General features: G+C 34.0%; 1 protein-coding gene across 3 annotated transcripts in view; it reads left to right on the top strand.

Moving 5' to 3' along the window:
* Positions 1 to 13,027, top strand: part of VPS13C (vacuolar protein sorting 13 homolog C) — a 175,009-nt gene that overhangs the window by 112,002 nt on the left and 49,980 nt on the right. For all 3 annotated transcript variants that reach the window (XM_032417691.1, XM_032417690.1, XM_032417692.1), the window contains 8 exons: positions 2,106 to 2,275; positions 3,766 to 4,013; positions 5,161 to 5,390; positions 7,083 to 7,175; positions 9,346 to 9,711; positions 10,102 to 10,188; positions 11,635 to 11,790; positions 11,963 to 12,227. In XM_032417691.1, the coding sequence (XP_032273582.1) occupies positions 2,106 to 2,275; positions 3,766 to 4,013; positions 5,161 to 5,390; positions 7,083 to 7,175; positions 9,346 to 9,711; positions 10,102 to 10,188; positions 11,635 to 11,790; positions 11,963 to 12,227 (1,615 nt within the window). The remainder of the gene's footprint in view (positions 1 to 2,105; positions 2,276 to 3,765; positions 4,014 to 5,160; positions 5,391 to 7,082; positions 7,176 to 9,345; positions 9,712 to 10,101; positions 10,189 to 11,634; positions 11,791 to 11,962; positions 12,228 to 13,027) is intronic.

Here is a 13,027-nt window from a genome sequence, read left to right as displayed (position 1 = left end):
TCTAGTGCCATGATTTGAAGTAATTAATGTACCAGTGGTATTTTAGAAAGTTATTTTTTGTTATGTAGATAGTATCTTTAATAAATATTTTTATTAGATCAGTTGTCATAATACTCATAATAAACACATCATATGATAATAACCGTAGTCTGCATTGATTATATCTGTTGTTAATGTTTATTTATGTTATCTTATGTTTTATATTGTTTTCTCAGAGTTACACAATATTCATATATTATTAATGTTGAGCCTTGAGCTAGTATTTGCCATTTATGCAATGAAGTACTTTCATTTCTAATGTTTAATGTTAATGAAAAAACAGAAAATGAACTATTGGAAAACGAACAGTTAAATGTATTCTTCATTTCACTTAAGGTACCATCATTCTACTGGTTTCCCAGCCTTAGAATGTTGGTATCTTTTTTTACTTCTTTCTTTGTTGACCTTTATTCATTAGACACCGAGTATTGTCGTTTTTTTCTTTGTTCTTTCCTGTCACTTCTCACTACTACTTTACTTGAAACTTCTTCGTTCACCCTACTGCAATGGCTTCCTTGTTTGTTGCTCTTTTTCCTTTCATCCACACTAGACTGTGGCACAAGTTCAGTTTCCTAAATGAATCTCATGTAGCCATTTACAACTTCCCATTCCACTAAAAACCACTCAGTATTACGTTATCTGAATTTTAGCTTATTAAAAAAAATTCAGTGGCTCCAAGTTGTTTACATCAGTAACTGTATACTGTGATCAGCAGATGTGTCACAGGTCATTTCTGTATTAATAATTACAGATCAAAAGTTTGTGAATTATTTACATTTTTAAAACTTACATTCCAAATTTGCCAATGATGTCAGTAACGCCTGAGCCATATGCATGCAGTGTACTGTGTGCGTGCCCCGTGACAGATGCAGAGTTAGAACGAGTGTGCCGGGAATGGCACCTCACCGGTACCCCTCATATCAGTGCCGTCGTCTATAGGGAGCAGTTGTAACTGAGGTTGTTCACTTCCCTGAAGAGATTTTTGTTGGTTGGTTTGTTGTTGTTGTTTTCTTTTTTGCGGGAGCGGTTGTTGTTTTAGTCTGGGCATGCAGACTTTACCTACAGAATTTGGAGGTATGTGTTACGATTAAATAAAGATTGAGTTCCTTTTTCCTGTAAATGAAAGTTTAAATCTTTGGTTGGAGATTTGAGACCTCGGTTAGGCCCCTGTATTTCCAGCCCTCATTCCCTACCATTCTTTTTTTTTTTAAGTTTTTATTTAAATTCTAGTTGGTTAACATATGGTGTAATACTGGTTTCAGGAGTAGAATTTAGTGATTGTCATCACTTACATATCCTACCATTCTTTAATTGGAATATTCAAGCCTAAGCAGCTTGTACCTCGTGCCCTTGGAGCATCTTTGAACTGTTTACTCATGTTTTTTCCCCATCTAGAGTATCTTCTACCTCCTCTTAGCCCGTATAATCTCACCCAGCCTCTGAGGCTCAATTCACTTCTCACTTTCAAAAATTTTTCTCAGCCCACAGTGATCTCTTTGACCCTCTGAGCTTTTGTTATTTGTATTCTTTACCTAATCACTTAATATTCTTTGTGGAATATGGGAGGATTAAATATGAATTAATAAATGACTACCTGTCAGTCTTTGATCAGTTATAACTTATAGCATCTCCTTGTGATGGTTCTTGTAATGTATTTCTATTTTCTATATTTGTTAGGGTGTAAGCTCACTGAGATCACCTACTATGTCTTGTTCTTTCTCATAAACACATAGTTCCTATCACAGTGTTTTTTACAGAAGAGCTCTTTAAATATTTATTAGTTAGACTGATTAATAAAAATATTTCCTGATTATTTTTATTTGCATTAAACTGTGATGTAAATTTTTATATATTAACCATTGTTGAATATCAGCATGCACACACGTATTTTTTTGTATATACCTATACACTCACAAACATACATATTATTGTTTTATTCTTATGTTTTAACACCCATGCTTTTAAATTTTATTGATTTGCCTTTTGTCTCTGAGAAGAAATGTGTTTAAAAGTAGTTGCCTACTATTTAAAGATAATTGATTCTTTTGCTTGAAAATATGCCACAGGAATCCAAACTTTCATTTCACAATGACAGTTTCCGGCTTGGTGAACTCAGACTACATCTTATGGCCTCTGTAGGGAAGATGTTTAAGGATGGCTCAGTGAATGTCAGCCTTAAACTTAAGACATGCACTCTTGATGATCTCAGAGAAGGCATTGAGAGAGCAACATCAAGGTTTGTCATCTCTGAACTTGCTGTACATTATGTAAGGTTGACATTGTACCTTGCCTTGCTGCCAGGCATTGATTGCTAGGCTTGGGATTATCAAAAGAGGTCTTTGGTCGTACTTCAGTTTGAAGTGCATCAAGAAGTAGTGCTAATATCAGATTCAATTGCTTTGAAGTTTGAATTAAAGGGACATTTAATAATAAAATGGAGTACCGTCTTAAAAGCGGGAACTAAGAGAATGTTAGAATTTTAATAATGAAATCCACATGGGGTGGTTTGTTGGTAATAGTTTTCTAAATTGTCTCCAGTAGGCAGGATTTTTTTTTTTAATGTCTGAAAGTTTTAAATTTTTGTCTTACTTATTTTGTCTTTATACATATATTTTTTAAAGATTTATTTATTTGAGAGAGAGCACAAGTGGGGTAAGGAGCAGGAGAAGCAGACTCAAGTGGGGTGAGGTGTAGAGAGAGAGAGGGAGAAGCAGACTCTCCGCTGAGCAGGGAGCCTGATGTGGGGCTCCATCCCTGGTCTCCAGGATCATGACCTGAGCTGAAGGTAGACGCTTAACCGACTGAGCCTCCCAGGTGCCCCAATTTTGTCTATATATTTTAAAACAGTGTTCTGAAATTTCTTTCAGAGTTTTACTAGAAATGGAATCCCTAGCATTTTCACCTTATCAACCCAGTTTTAAAACATTAACTTATATCAACCTTCAATAAAGTGGGAAATAATGTAACTTTAATAGTGAAATTATATTTTTATTCCTCCGTCAAATAATGAGACATAATATTTTTGTGCTTGATGTTCTTTGGAGAAAAACTATGCTGCTCCCTAAACTGGGACTCCACTGAATACATACTGGATACTTCTGAGCCCTTTGTTTTTCCTAGAGATGAATAAATGAGGAAAGAGTGCTAGCATGCAACCAGCTTTTCTAGTTTGCAAATTTCGTGTTTGGGGTGGCAGTCCACTGTTGCGTAGGCAAGAATGATAAAGGCCTTCCTCTGTTTGGTAACCTGCTTGTCCCAGCACATGTGAGGATGTGTGGGAACAATCATTGCAGACCCTTATTAAACACTGGCTGATATGAATTGGATTGAATACTTTTGGACTCAAATTATAGAGGATGTTTGGAGATAAATTTGTTCAGGGAGGTTTTATTTTGTAAAATAATACAAAGAGGTTGTCCTTTAAATTTTGTGGGACCACATTAATGTGTCTTGTTAATTGCTGAAATCCCTTCCAGTAGTCATTCATTTATTTTTCTGCTATTGCATTATAATTATAAAATATTCTGTAATTGCTTAATAACATGAATCATAGGAGACTATGCCTTGGTTGCTTATTAGCTAATTAGACTGTGGTTAACACTGATCTATTTTCTATTAAGATTAAAAACTCGAAGGTGAAAGAAAGATTATTAAGATGTTTAGGAAATTTTTCATCTTTTAAATTATTTTTGCAAGAATAAAATAATGAATGTATATATTTTTTAGAATGATTGATAAAAAGAATGACCAAGATGACAACAGTTCTATGATTGATATAAGTTACAAACAGAGCAAAACTGGGAGTCACATTGATGCTGTTCTTGACAAGCTATACGTATGTGCCAGTGTGGAGTTTCTGATGACTGTGGCAGATTTCTTTATCAAAGCTGTGTCTCAGAATCCAGAAAATATGGCAAAAGAAGCACAGATTCCACTACGGCAGACAGCCACAGCAAAAATCAAGATGGAGAAAGGTTAGCAGAATTTATCTGTTGTAGATGACAACTTGTTAACAAAGATTACAGACAAGAAAAAGGATGAATGGACAATTTAAGAAAGTAAAATCGCTCTTTCCAATTTAAATATATTCTGTGGAAAAACTTTAGTAAGCATAAATTTTTCAGAGAGTTAGAGTAGAAATATTTATCGGATTAGGGGCTAGGAAACACCTGCTCTGGTTCCAACTCTGCCATTAACATTGCCTTACTTATCCAAAAATTGAGGGAGTTAATCTGGGTCTTTAGTTGGCAGCCCGTTTTATAGAAGGGCAATCTTTTATTTAAAGAAAATATATGGAAGAATTATAGCACATTGAAGAACAATTGAACAAATAGAGGCAGAAGGTGGGCGTATTGGAGCACCTAGCATGATGCCCCTGGACATCACTATAAACACCTTAAACTCAGTGGAGTGTTTGTGGATGTCTGGTCTTAAGGTACATTGAAGTCACTTCCCTGTTCAATAAATTGTTTATTCCAGCATTACCAAGTAGACCAGTGATTTTCTTTGTTAAATTATGACTCTCTAAGGTGAGGCATTTATCTTTCTAATGTATAACTCAGCAAGACTGGAAAATGCCATTTATTGGCAAGGTCAGAATTTGATTTTTCCATTTACCTTTCCTAAACAGTAATCACATATGATATCTCTATATTCATACACATATTTAATGTATTTATACTATAGATTGTAGGACACTATGTATTTTATGGTAAAGTCAAAGCAAACTTTGATAAAAAGAGTCTCTTATCCTCTTCCTGATATTCCCCTCTCCTGTTTTCCCCTCCTTGTCCCTGCAACATAGCATAATACACACTCATGTACATAATGTACACACCTTAATTCTGACAAAAATAACTTCAAAACAAGATTATTCTTGCTAGGTCAAAGTGGAAATGATCTTCTTATGACAGAAATCAGATTGCATTATCCCACACAATCAGCATTTGTTAATAATCATTTATCATTAGTATTAATCAACTATTAATATTGTTAATTCTACCATATCTATTATAGCAAGATATTAGAAACAGCTTAGTGACTTATAGACAACATATACTCAAGAAACAAGAGATATTTTACTACAACTTTTTTTGGTTCCTATTTTTTTTTTTTCTTCAGATGACTCTGTAAGACCAAACATGACTTTAAAGGCCAAGATCACAGATCCAGAAGTGGTATTTGTTGCCAGTCTGACGAAGGCTGATGCTCCTGCTCTGACAGCCTCATTCCAGTGTAACCTGTCTCTGTCAACATCCAAACTTGAACAGATGATGGAAGCTTCTGTGAGAGATCTTAAAGTCCTTGCTTGCCCTTTTCTCAGAGAAAAAAGAGGAAGAAACATTACCACAGTAAGAATTAGTTTATTCTAAGCTTGGATTGAGAATGGCAGAAATGGTGGATTCATAGAATCCTAGAACGTGAGAGCTCTGTAAGACTTCAAAGATTATTTACTACAAACCTGAGGTTTTACAGATAAGGATGTTGAGTTCCAAAGATGTTAAATGATTCAGCCATAGCTGCTAGTGACAGAACTGGGAACTACCTTTAGACTCATTTTCTTTTCATTGTGCCATCTTTTGTTGAGCAGTATTTGAATTTTAGTACAAATCAACATTCCTTTTGAGCTGTTTCTGTTGTTTACCACAGTATATCCAGTGAATGAATGAATGCATGAACAATTATTAAAATCTTTAAGCTTAGAATGAAAAAAAATTCAATTGGAGTCATGAGACCAAAAGAGATTGTGTTTTGCTGTTTTAAAAGTTAACTTCAAAAAATAAAATAAAATAAAATAAAAGTTAACTTCAATTATGTGTTCACATTATTGTTGAAAAATATGATTTTAATTAACTCAATTGCCATACCAATAATTTTTAAATATTAAATTGAGGATTTAACATTAAAAAGGATCATTATATGACTCATTTGCAGTGTTATTTTATTTTTTTTAAGATTATTTATTTATTTATTTGACAGAGAGAGACACAGTGAGAGAGGGAAGACAAGCAGGGGGAGTGGGAGAGAGAGAAGCAGGCTTCCCATGGAGGAGGGAGCCTGATGCGGGGCTTGATCCCAGGATCCTGGGATCATGACCTGAGCCGAAGGTAGACGCTAAACAACTGAGCCACCCAGGCACCCCTGCGGTATTATTTTAAATTAAAATTTGTGGACCAAATGGCTTACAGAAAGAAATGCAATGCTAGGCTTAGTCAGTACTTTATCATGAAGCATTCTTTAGCAGGATCATCTTTTGGCCTGTCACAGAAAGCTTGTATTAATCACTCCATTAAAAGCTCATCCTAATTTTTTTTAAATGAAAGTTAGGCAACACTAATTCCCTTATTCAATTCAGGTGCAAGGTTAGTTTATTTCCTTGATGATATATGTATATAAATATAAGCTTCATAGTTTTAATACATCGTTGGATTTGAAGATTTGAAATTTGTTCTTATAAGGACCTTAGCTGATATTCAAGACTGACCTCTTGTTGATCATATGGAAACTGTTAATTACCTATCTTACCACAGTCTTTTTTTAAGGTGTTAACAGGACTCCTTGTTTAAAATGTTTCAGGTGATTTAGTAGTCATAAAAATTACAATGAAATAGCAGTTTAATTTCCTCATATACTTCTTTGTGAATATAATACTTTAACATAGTCTTTACCTCATTTTTACAGATATTTTAAATGCATGTTTTACAGAGGGCATCATTAAAAGGTATTTTAGTGAAAGGAAACATTTTAAACTTCTATTAGTAAGTGTGCATCATTACGTAAGAATTTGACGTAGAGGAATTGATCAGAACTGCTTAAAATCCTTTTCCAATGTTAACAGATTTGTCATAGTTCAGAAGAGCCCTCACAAGAAATTCTCAGCTAGTTTAATTTACCTTTTGCTTTTAGTAGTAGGCTATAGTTAAAGATCTCCAGTTAAGTAAGACATATTCTTGTGTGTATTTTATATGTGTGTGTGTGTGTGTGTGTGGATATAAAACAGATCTATTACTAAGGAAATGTGAATTTGATTTATTTGTTTTTAGGTCTTACAGCCCTGTTCTTTATTTATGGAAAAATGTATGTGGGCCTCAGGAAAACAAAATATAAGTATTATGGTTGAAGAATTTATAATTAAGGTTAGTGCCTATCATGTTATTTGGGTAAAAATTCTTATTTTTCTAACAATATCTTTTGATCTCTCTTGTAACTACAGCATTATGCTAGTCACCTCACATACTCAAACAGTAAATACCAGTAACGTTAAAATGCATTTTTCTTTAAAGCAAATGTTTATTTCTTTTTTAAAAGAGTACTTTTAAATATCTACAAATGATGAGTATAGTTTTTGTCTATTATTTTTGCATGTATGTGTGTTGGGGAGATTGGGGGACAACAGAGATAGGGTGGGAAGAGAAGGGGAAGGAGGGATGGAAAAATGAAGTTGCTATTATTTGTCATAAGTTATTTTTAGGTTTTTATTTGAGATATAATTTGAATTTAATAATTATGTAATTAAATGTTTTATTTGTCTTATAAAATATTTATGACAGATGAATGCTAGAAGTAAGTTACTAGGATTTGCTTTTTTTAAATCTCTTACATTTGAAGTATTGAAAAAAAAAATCTTCTCCAGTGGCATTTGTATTGTTTAAATATGACCTCATGATTGGTTAGAAATGGAAGATTTAGAATACTTTCCAAAATCTATTTCTCTCTCTGTCCAAAGGACACAAAATTGAGGTTCTGATAGTAGCTTTACTATAAAATAGCCAATAGTGATTAAACCAAGGCTCAAACTAATGTCATTTGAATTACCATACAAATAACAATGTAGTTTTCTCTCAATATTTTAAAGTACTAGGTAGTTCTAGATTGTATTTTGTTAACAGATTTACTTTTTTAAAAACTTAAAGTATGGGAGGATTGTCTTTCGTTGTGTATCAGTTTATTTGTTTATTCAGCTAACACTTTTTGAGCTCTTACTATGAATGAAAAATGTCCTGTTCAAGGCATTGGGGATACATAGTCCCTATCTTCAAAAAACTTAAGGACATATTAAGAAGCAAATCAGTGAGTCCAGCTTTCAGAGGTAGAGGCATGCACAATATGCTGTTGGGAGCACAGACAAAGGGCCTCTAACTCAGACCAGGACATCAGGGTAAGCTGCCTTGAAGTGGGGCTACTTGAACTAAGTTTTGAAAATCTGATGAAGGTTAGATGGAGAGGGAGGATGAGGATTATCAAGACAGTACCGACAATATGCACAAAAGCAGAGGTATGAAAAACCCTTTACAGGCTTAGAGGGGTGATCCTACATGGCTGGAGAGAAGGGTGTGGTGGAGTTGTAAGATTGAGAGCACTAATTATAGGTGACATTAATAAGGCAAGAACAAAAAAGTGACTTAGTTGACAGGTGAGTTTGGGAAGAGGTACATACCAGATCCTTCTTTTGGTGTTGTAATCATATATTCTTAGCATATTAAACAAGTAGAGGTTGTGAGAACTGAACAATATAGGAATCCACTTAACTTATTTAATCCAGTATTGCTCAAACTTTGGGAAACCCTTGCTAGCTAATTGATTAGGCATCAGATCACAAAGGCCTTTGTGTCCTAAGCTAAAGAGAAGTTTGAACTTTATCCTTAAAATTAGGGGAAGTTGAAGATTTTAGGCATAGGAATGGCATGCCCAAGTTTGGGTTTTAGAAAAATAATGCTGGTAGAAGTGTGGAGGGTGGGCCATGAGGGTGCTGACTTGACCTAGAGGACATTGTCAGTGTAGAACTAAGGCACAGTGATAGGAATGAGGAGGTGAGCAAAGATACTATACAAAGATAGTAAGAGGTAGATTTTGCAGATCTTGGGCTAAGTGTTAGGGGATCTGTGGTGATTCATAGGCTTTTTGTTTCAGTAAGACAAATGAAAACCATGTATGTATATACCTTGATGAGGATCATACACTTTGGCTTAGTTAATGCAGCAGTTTGAAAAATGAAAAATTCAGTTATACATTTTTCTGTTTGCATAACACTATTTTACTCTGAATTGATCAATTTAATTTTAGGTTTTGACAGTTGACATATAACATTAATTACTTAATTCCAGAATAACCTGGGCAGAAATCATTGTTATGAGGTTAGTTGTCTTGACATATGATTTTGTGTATTCCCTTTGGTTTTCCTTAGGTATGAACGTAATATATTTAATATTTACCTATATTTAATTCATTTTTAAATTTTCATGTTATGTATTCTTCTCATCTGAGAAATAATTTATTCTTAAAATTTTTCTGCTTGCTTTTTTAAAGATTTCGCCCATAATTCTGAATACTGTGATGACAATCATGGCTGCTATGTCTCCAAAGACAAAAGAAGATGAATCCAAAGATGCATCTAAGGAAACAGAAAACCTTTGGGGTGTCAAACCTATTAGTGATTATAACTCTTGGTTTCTTGGTGTTGACCTGGCAAGAGAAATAACAGAAAATTTCAAAGACTTTCAACATCCATCAGTAGAGGAAAAGTGTGCTGTTGTTGTAGAGTTGGTTCAGGTTACCTTAGAATGTGGCCTTGGGCATCGAACTGTACCTTTATTACTGGCGGAGTCTAAGTTTTCAGGAAACATTAAAAATTGGACTTCCCTTATGGCTGCTACTGCTGACATGACATTAGAGGTATGACCACAGCATTTAGTACTTCCAGAGCCAGCTTCTCAAAAGTACAGTTGCAGGATTAAGATGTGAGCTTTTCTTGTTTGTGCATGGCCACAGCAAGTTTTTATATATGAATAGATAACACATTCTAACATTTAACTTGTTGATGTGTAGTAGTATTTAGTTGATCATTATTCTTTAAAGGTTTTTTTTGTTAAACAATTTGTTTATGGCAGTAAAGTAAGAAAGAAAAGGAAAATGCACCCTCTTTAGAGATATTCTTTGTGTCTTTAGGCATGTTAAAATGACGATTGACATATACATTAATTACATAATATTTTTTCCTATTGGTTATAGAAATATGTGGTTAAAGTTGAAAGACTCTGTTATTATAATTCTGTGCCTTTCCAGGTTCACTATTACAACGAGACCCATGCTGTTTGGGAGCCACTGATTGAGAGAGTGGAGGGGAAGAGACAATGGAATTTAAGGCTTAATGTAAGGAAACCATAAAATATCTTTATGTTGAACTGCACTAAGGGCATTCACTTACATTTTTTAGTTCAGTGATTCTCAAGATGTGGTCTAGGATTCTGGAGTCCCTTTCAGGGCATTCATGGGATCAGAACTATTTTCAATAATACTCAGACATTATATGTCATTTTTATTCTCATTCTCTCATGAGTATACAATGGAATTTTCCAGAGACTATGTGATATTGCAACAGAATGAATACTGAGGCAGAAATGAGAATCCACCTGTCTTCTCTTAAGGCAGGCACTAGAGAGATTTGTAAGTGCTCCTCTTTTTACTATTAAAGATAACTTTAATAGTTATCTTTCATTAAAAATATTAATTTTTATAATTTTATAATTAAAAATAATATTAAAATTATTATATATATTTATATATAGTAATATATAATATAATATAATATATAATATAATAATAATATTAAAAATATTCAACATATAATTATTTATGTTGAATATGAATAAATATTATTCAACATATAATTATTATTTTTAAATGAATAAAGTTTTCTCAGTTTTAGTTTCTAATAGAGTTCACGTGATAGGTATAATCCATATAAATGAAGCTTTTTGAGATCCTCCTTGGTTTTAAGAGACCAAAAAATTTGAGAAAACTTGAATTCTAGTTCATGATTTTTTTGTGTTATCTCTTTATGGTATTTCTTGAGAGCACTTCAGAACCCTAGATACCAAAGCACATTTTTCTAGACTAAAAGGAACGTGAGTTATATACCCTTAACAAATGATCACAACACAACTTTCTGAGGTAGCCTGACTAAAGTGTGAGGCACTGAAATCGACTCAGCAGATTCTTATTTTAAAGATGAGAAGTCACTTAACCTGTGTCCCAGTTTCCTCTCAATGAAGTAGTAATATTTCTGACCTACCTGTCTCTGGCCCAGACAGGCTAACAAGTAATTTTTTTAAAGGTTTTTGAGCTCTATTAGAACAAAAACTATGATAGAATCTGATGGCTGGTTGAAAGCTTATCATATTTTTTATAGGTGTTAACAGTAAAAAGTAGAAGGAATTCCACATTACCTCCAATAAGGATCAGTTTAGACTTTAGGGTCATCTTAGATTCCTCATCAACACATAGGGACTGACTAGTCAGATGTCACTGGGTCAATAGCTTGTTCTGGGGAATGCACAAGAGACAAATATCGTAGCTGACTTTGAGTGCTTTCGTGGCACGATTCTAAACATTACCCCATGTACTGACTATACACTGAAAGAAAGATTGCTGATCTGTGCTAAATCTAAGTGAAGAATGATTATTTTTGAAAATGAAACATTTGAGGAGTTTTAATACAAAGTGACCAGTTTAGGAGAATTTAACTCTCTGAGAGTTTTTAAATTTTATTATTAACTGACTAATAACTTAAATGTGTTATGTTATTTATCATCATAGGTAAAGAAGAATCCAGTCCAGGATAGGAGTTTAATGCCAGGAGATGATTTTACTTTTCTTCCTGAGCCACAAACAGCAGTTTGTATTTCTTCAGGAGATACAATGAATATAACAATATCCAAAAGTTGCCTTAATGTTTTCAACAATTTAGCGAAAGTATGTTTGGTTTTTGCTTGGAATCTTTCAAATGGGATTTTAAATTGAAACTTGTATGGATTACTGATGTTTGTCATCAAAATTAATTTCTTAAAAATGTATAGTCTTGTTTAATTTTGGGAAAAAATTGCATTTTGCAAAAATTTTATTGTGATGTTATGTTCCTTTTCAGGGTTTTTCAGAGGGCACTGCTTCTACTTTTGACTACTCTTTAAAAGATAGGGCTCCTTTTACAGTAAAAAATGCTGTAGGTGTTCCCATTAAGGTGCAGCCCAATCATAATCTTAGAGTAATAGGCTTCCTTGAGAAAAGTGGTGTTTATGATGTTGATGCTGGTCAGAATTTGGAATTGGAATATGCTAGCATGGAACCTTCACGTCAAGGAAAATTAGCTATATTGAGCCGTCAAGAAAGCTCCTTCTTCACTCTAACCTTTGGTATGCTATATTTATTTTATTTTAAAGGCATATTTGGAATTGTAGGTGTGGGACTTATTTTTGATAAAATATGAAGATATTGCTGCAGATACAATGGGAAACAACATTTCTAAAGGCTTGAAACAAATAATTGATAAACTTTTGTCTCGTTTTCTTCCTTGAAACTTGAGAAAATTAAATTTGATTAAAAATTACCTTAGAGGGGCACCTGGGTGGCTCAGGCACTTAAGCGTCTGCCTTCGGGTCAGGTCAGGATCCCGGGGTCCTGGGATGGAGCCCCATGTTGGGCTCCCTGCTCAGCGGGGAGGCTGCTTCTCCCTCTCCCTTTGCCCCTCCCCCTTCATGCTAGCTCTTGCTCTCTCGCTAGCATTCTCTCTGCCTCTCTCTCCCACTCACTCTCAAATAAATAAATAAAAATCTTTTAAAAGTTTCAAAAAATTAAAATAAAGAATTGCCTTCGATCATGATCTTGGGGTTGTGGGATTGAGCCCTGCGTCCAGCTCAGCACTCAGCTCAGAGTCTGCTTGAGATGCTTTCTCTCCTTCTGCCCCTACCCCCACTAACACACATCCAACTTGCTTTTGTAATAGTCTTCATTTTAAATGTCTGACTAAACACATGCACGTGCACATATGCTCTCTCTCTCTAAAATAAATAAATCTTTAAAAAAAAGATTTACCTTAGAAAACTAGATTTCTGTGCCCTTAAATTATACAATATGTAGTGTGCTTCAAAAAGAATGTGTGTTCAATGAGGAGAGGAAAATTAACTATATTCAGAAGTCCTAAAATATTGACAGT

The sequence above is a fragment of the Phoca vitulina genome, unplaced genomic scaffold (genome assembly GCF_004348235.1).
Source record: "Phoca vitulina isolate PV1807 unplaced genomic scaffold, GSC_HSeal_1.0 scaffold20, whole genome shotgun sequence".
Lineage (NCBI taxonomy): Eukaryota > Metazoa > Chordata > Mammalia > Carnivora > Phocidae > Phoca > Phoca vitulina.
This window is presented reverse-complemented; position numbering and strand designations above follow the sequence as displayed.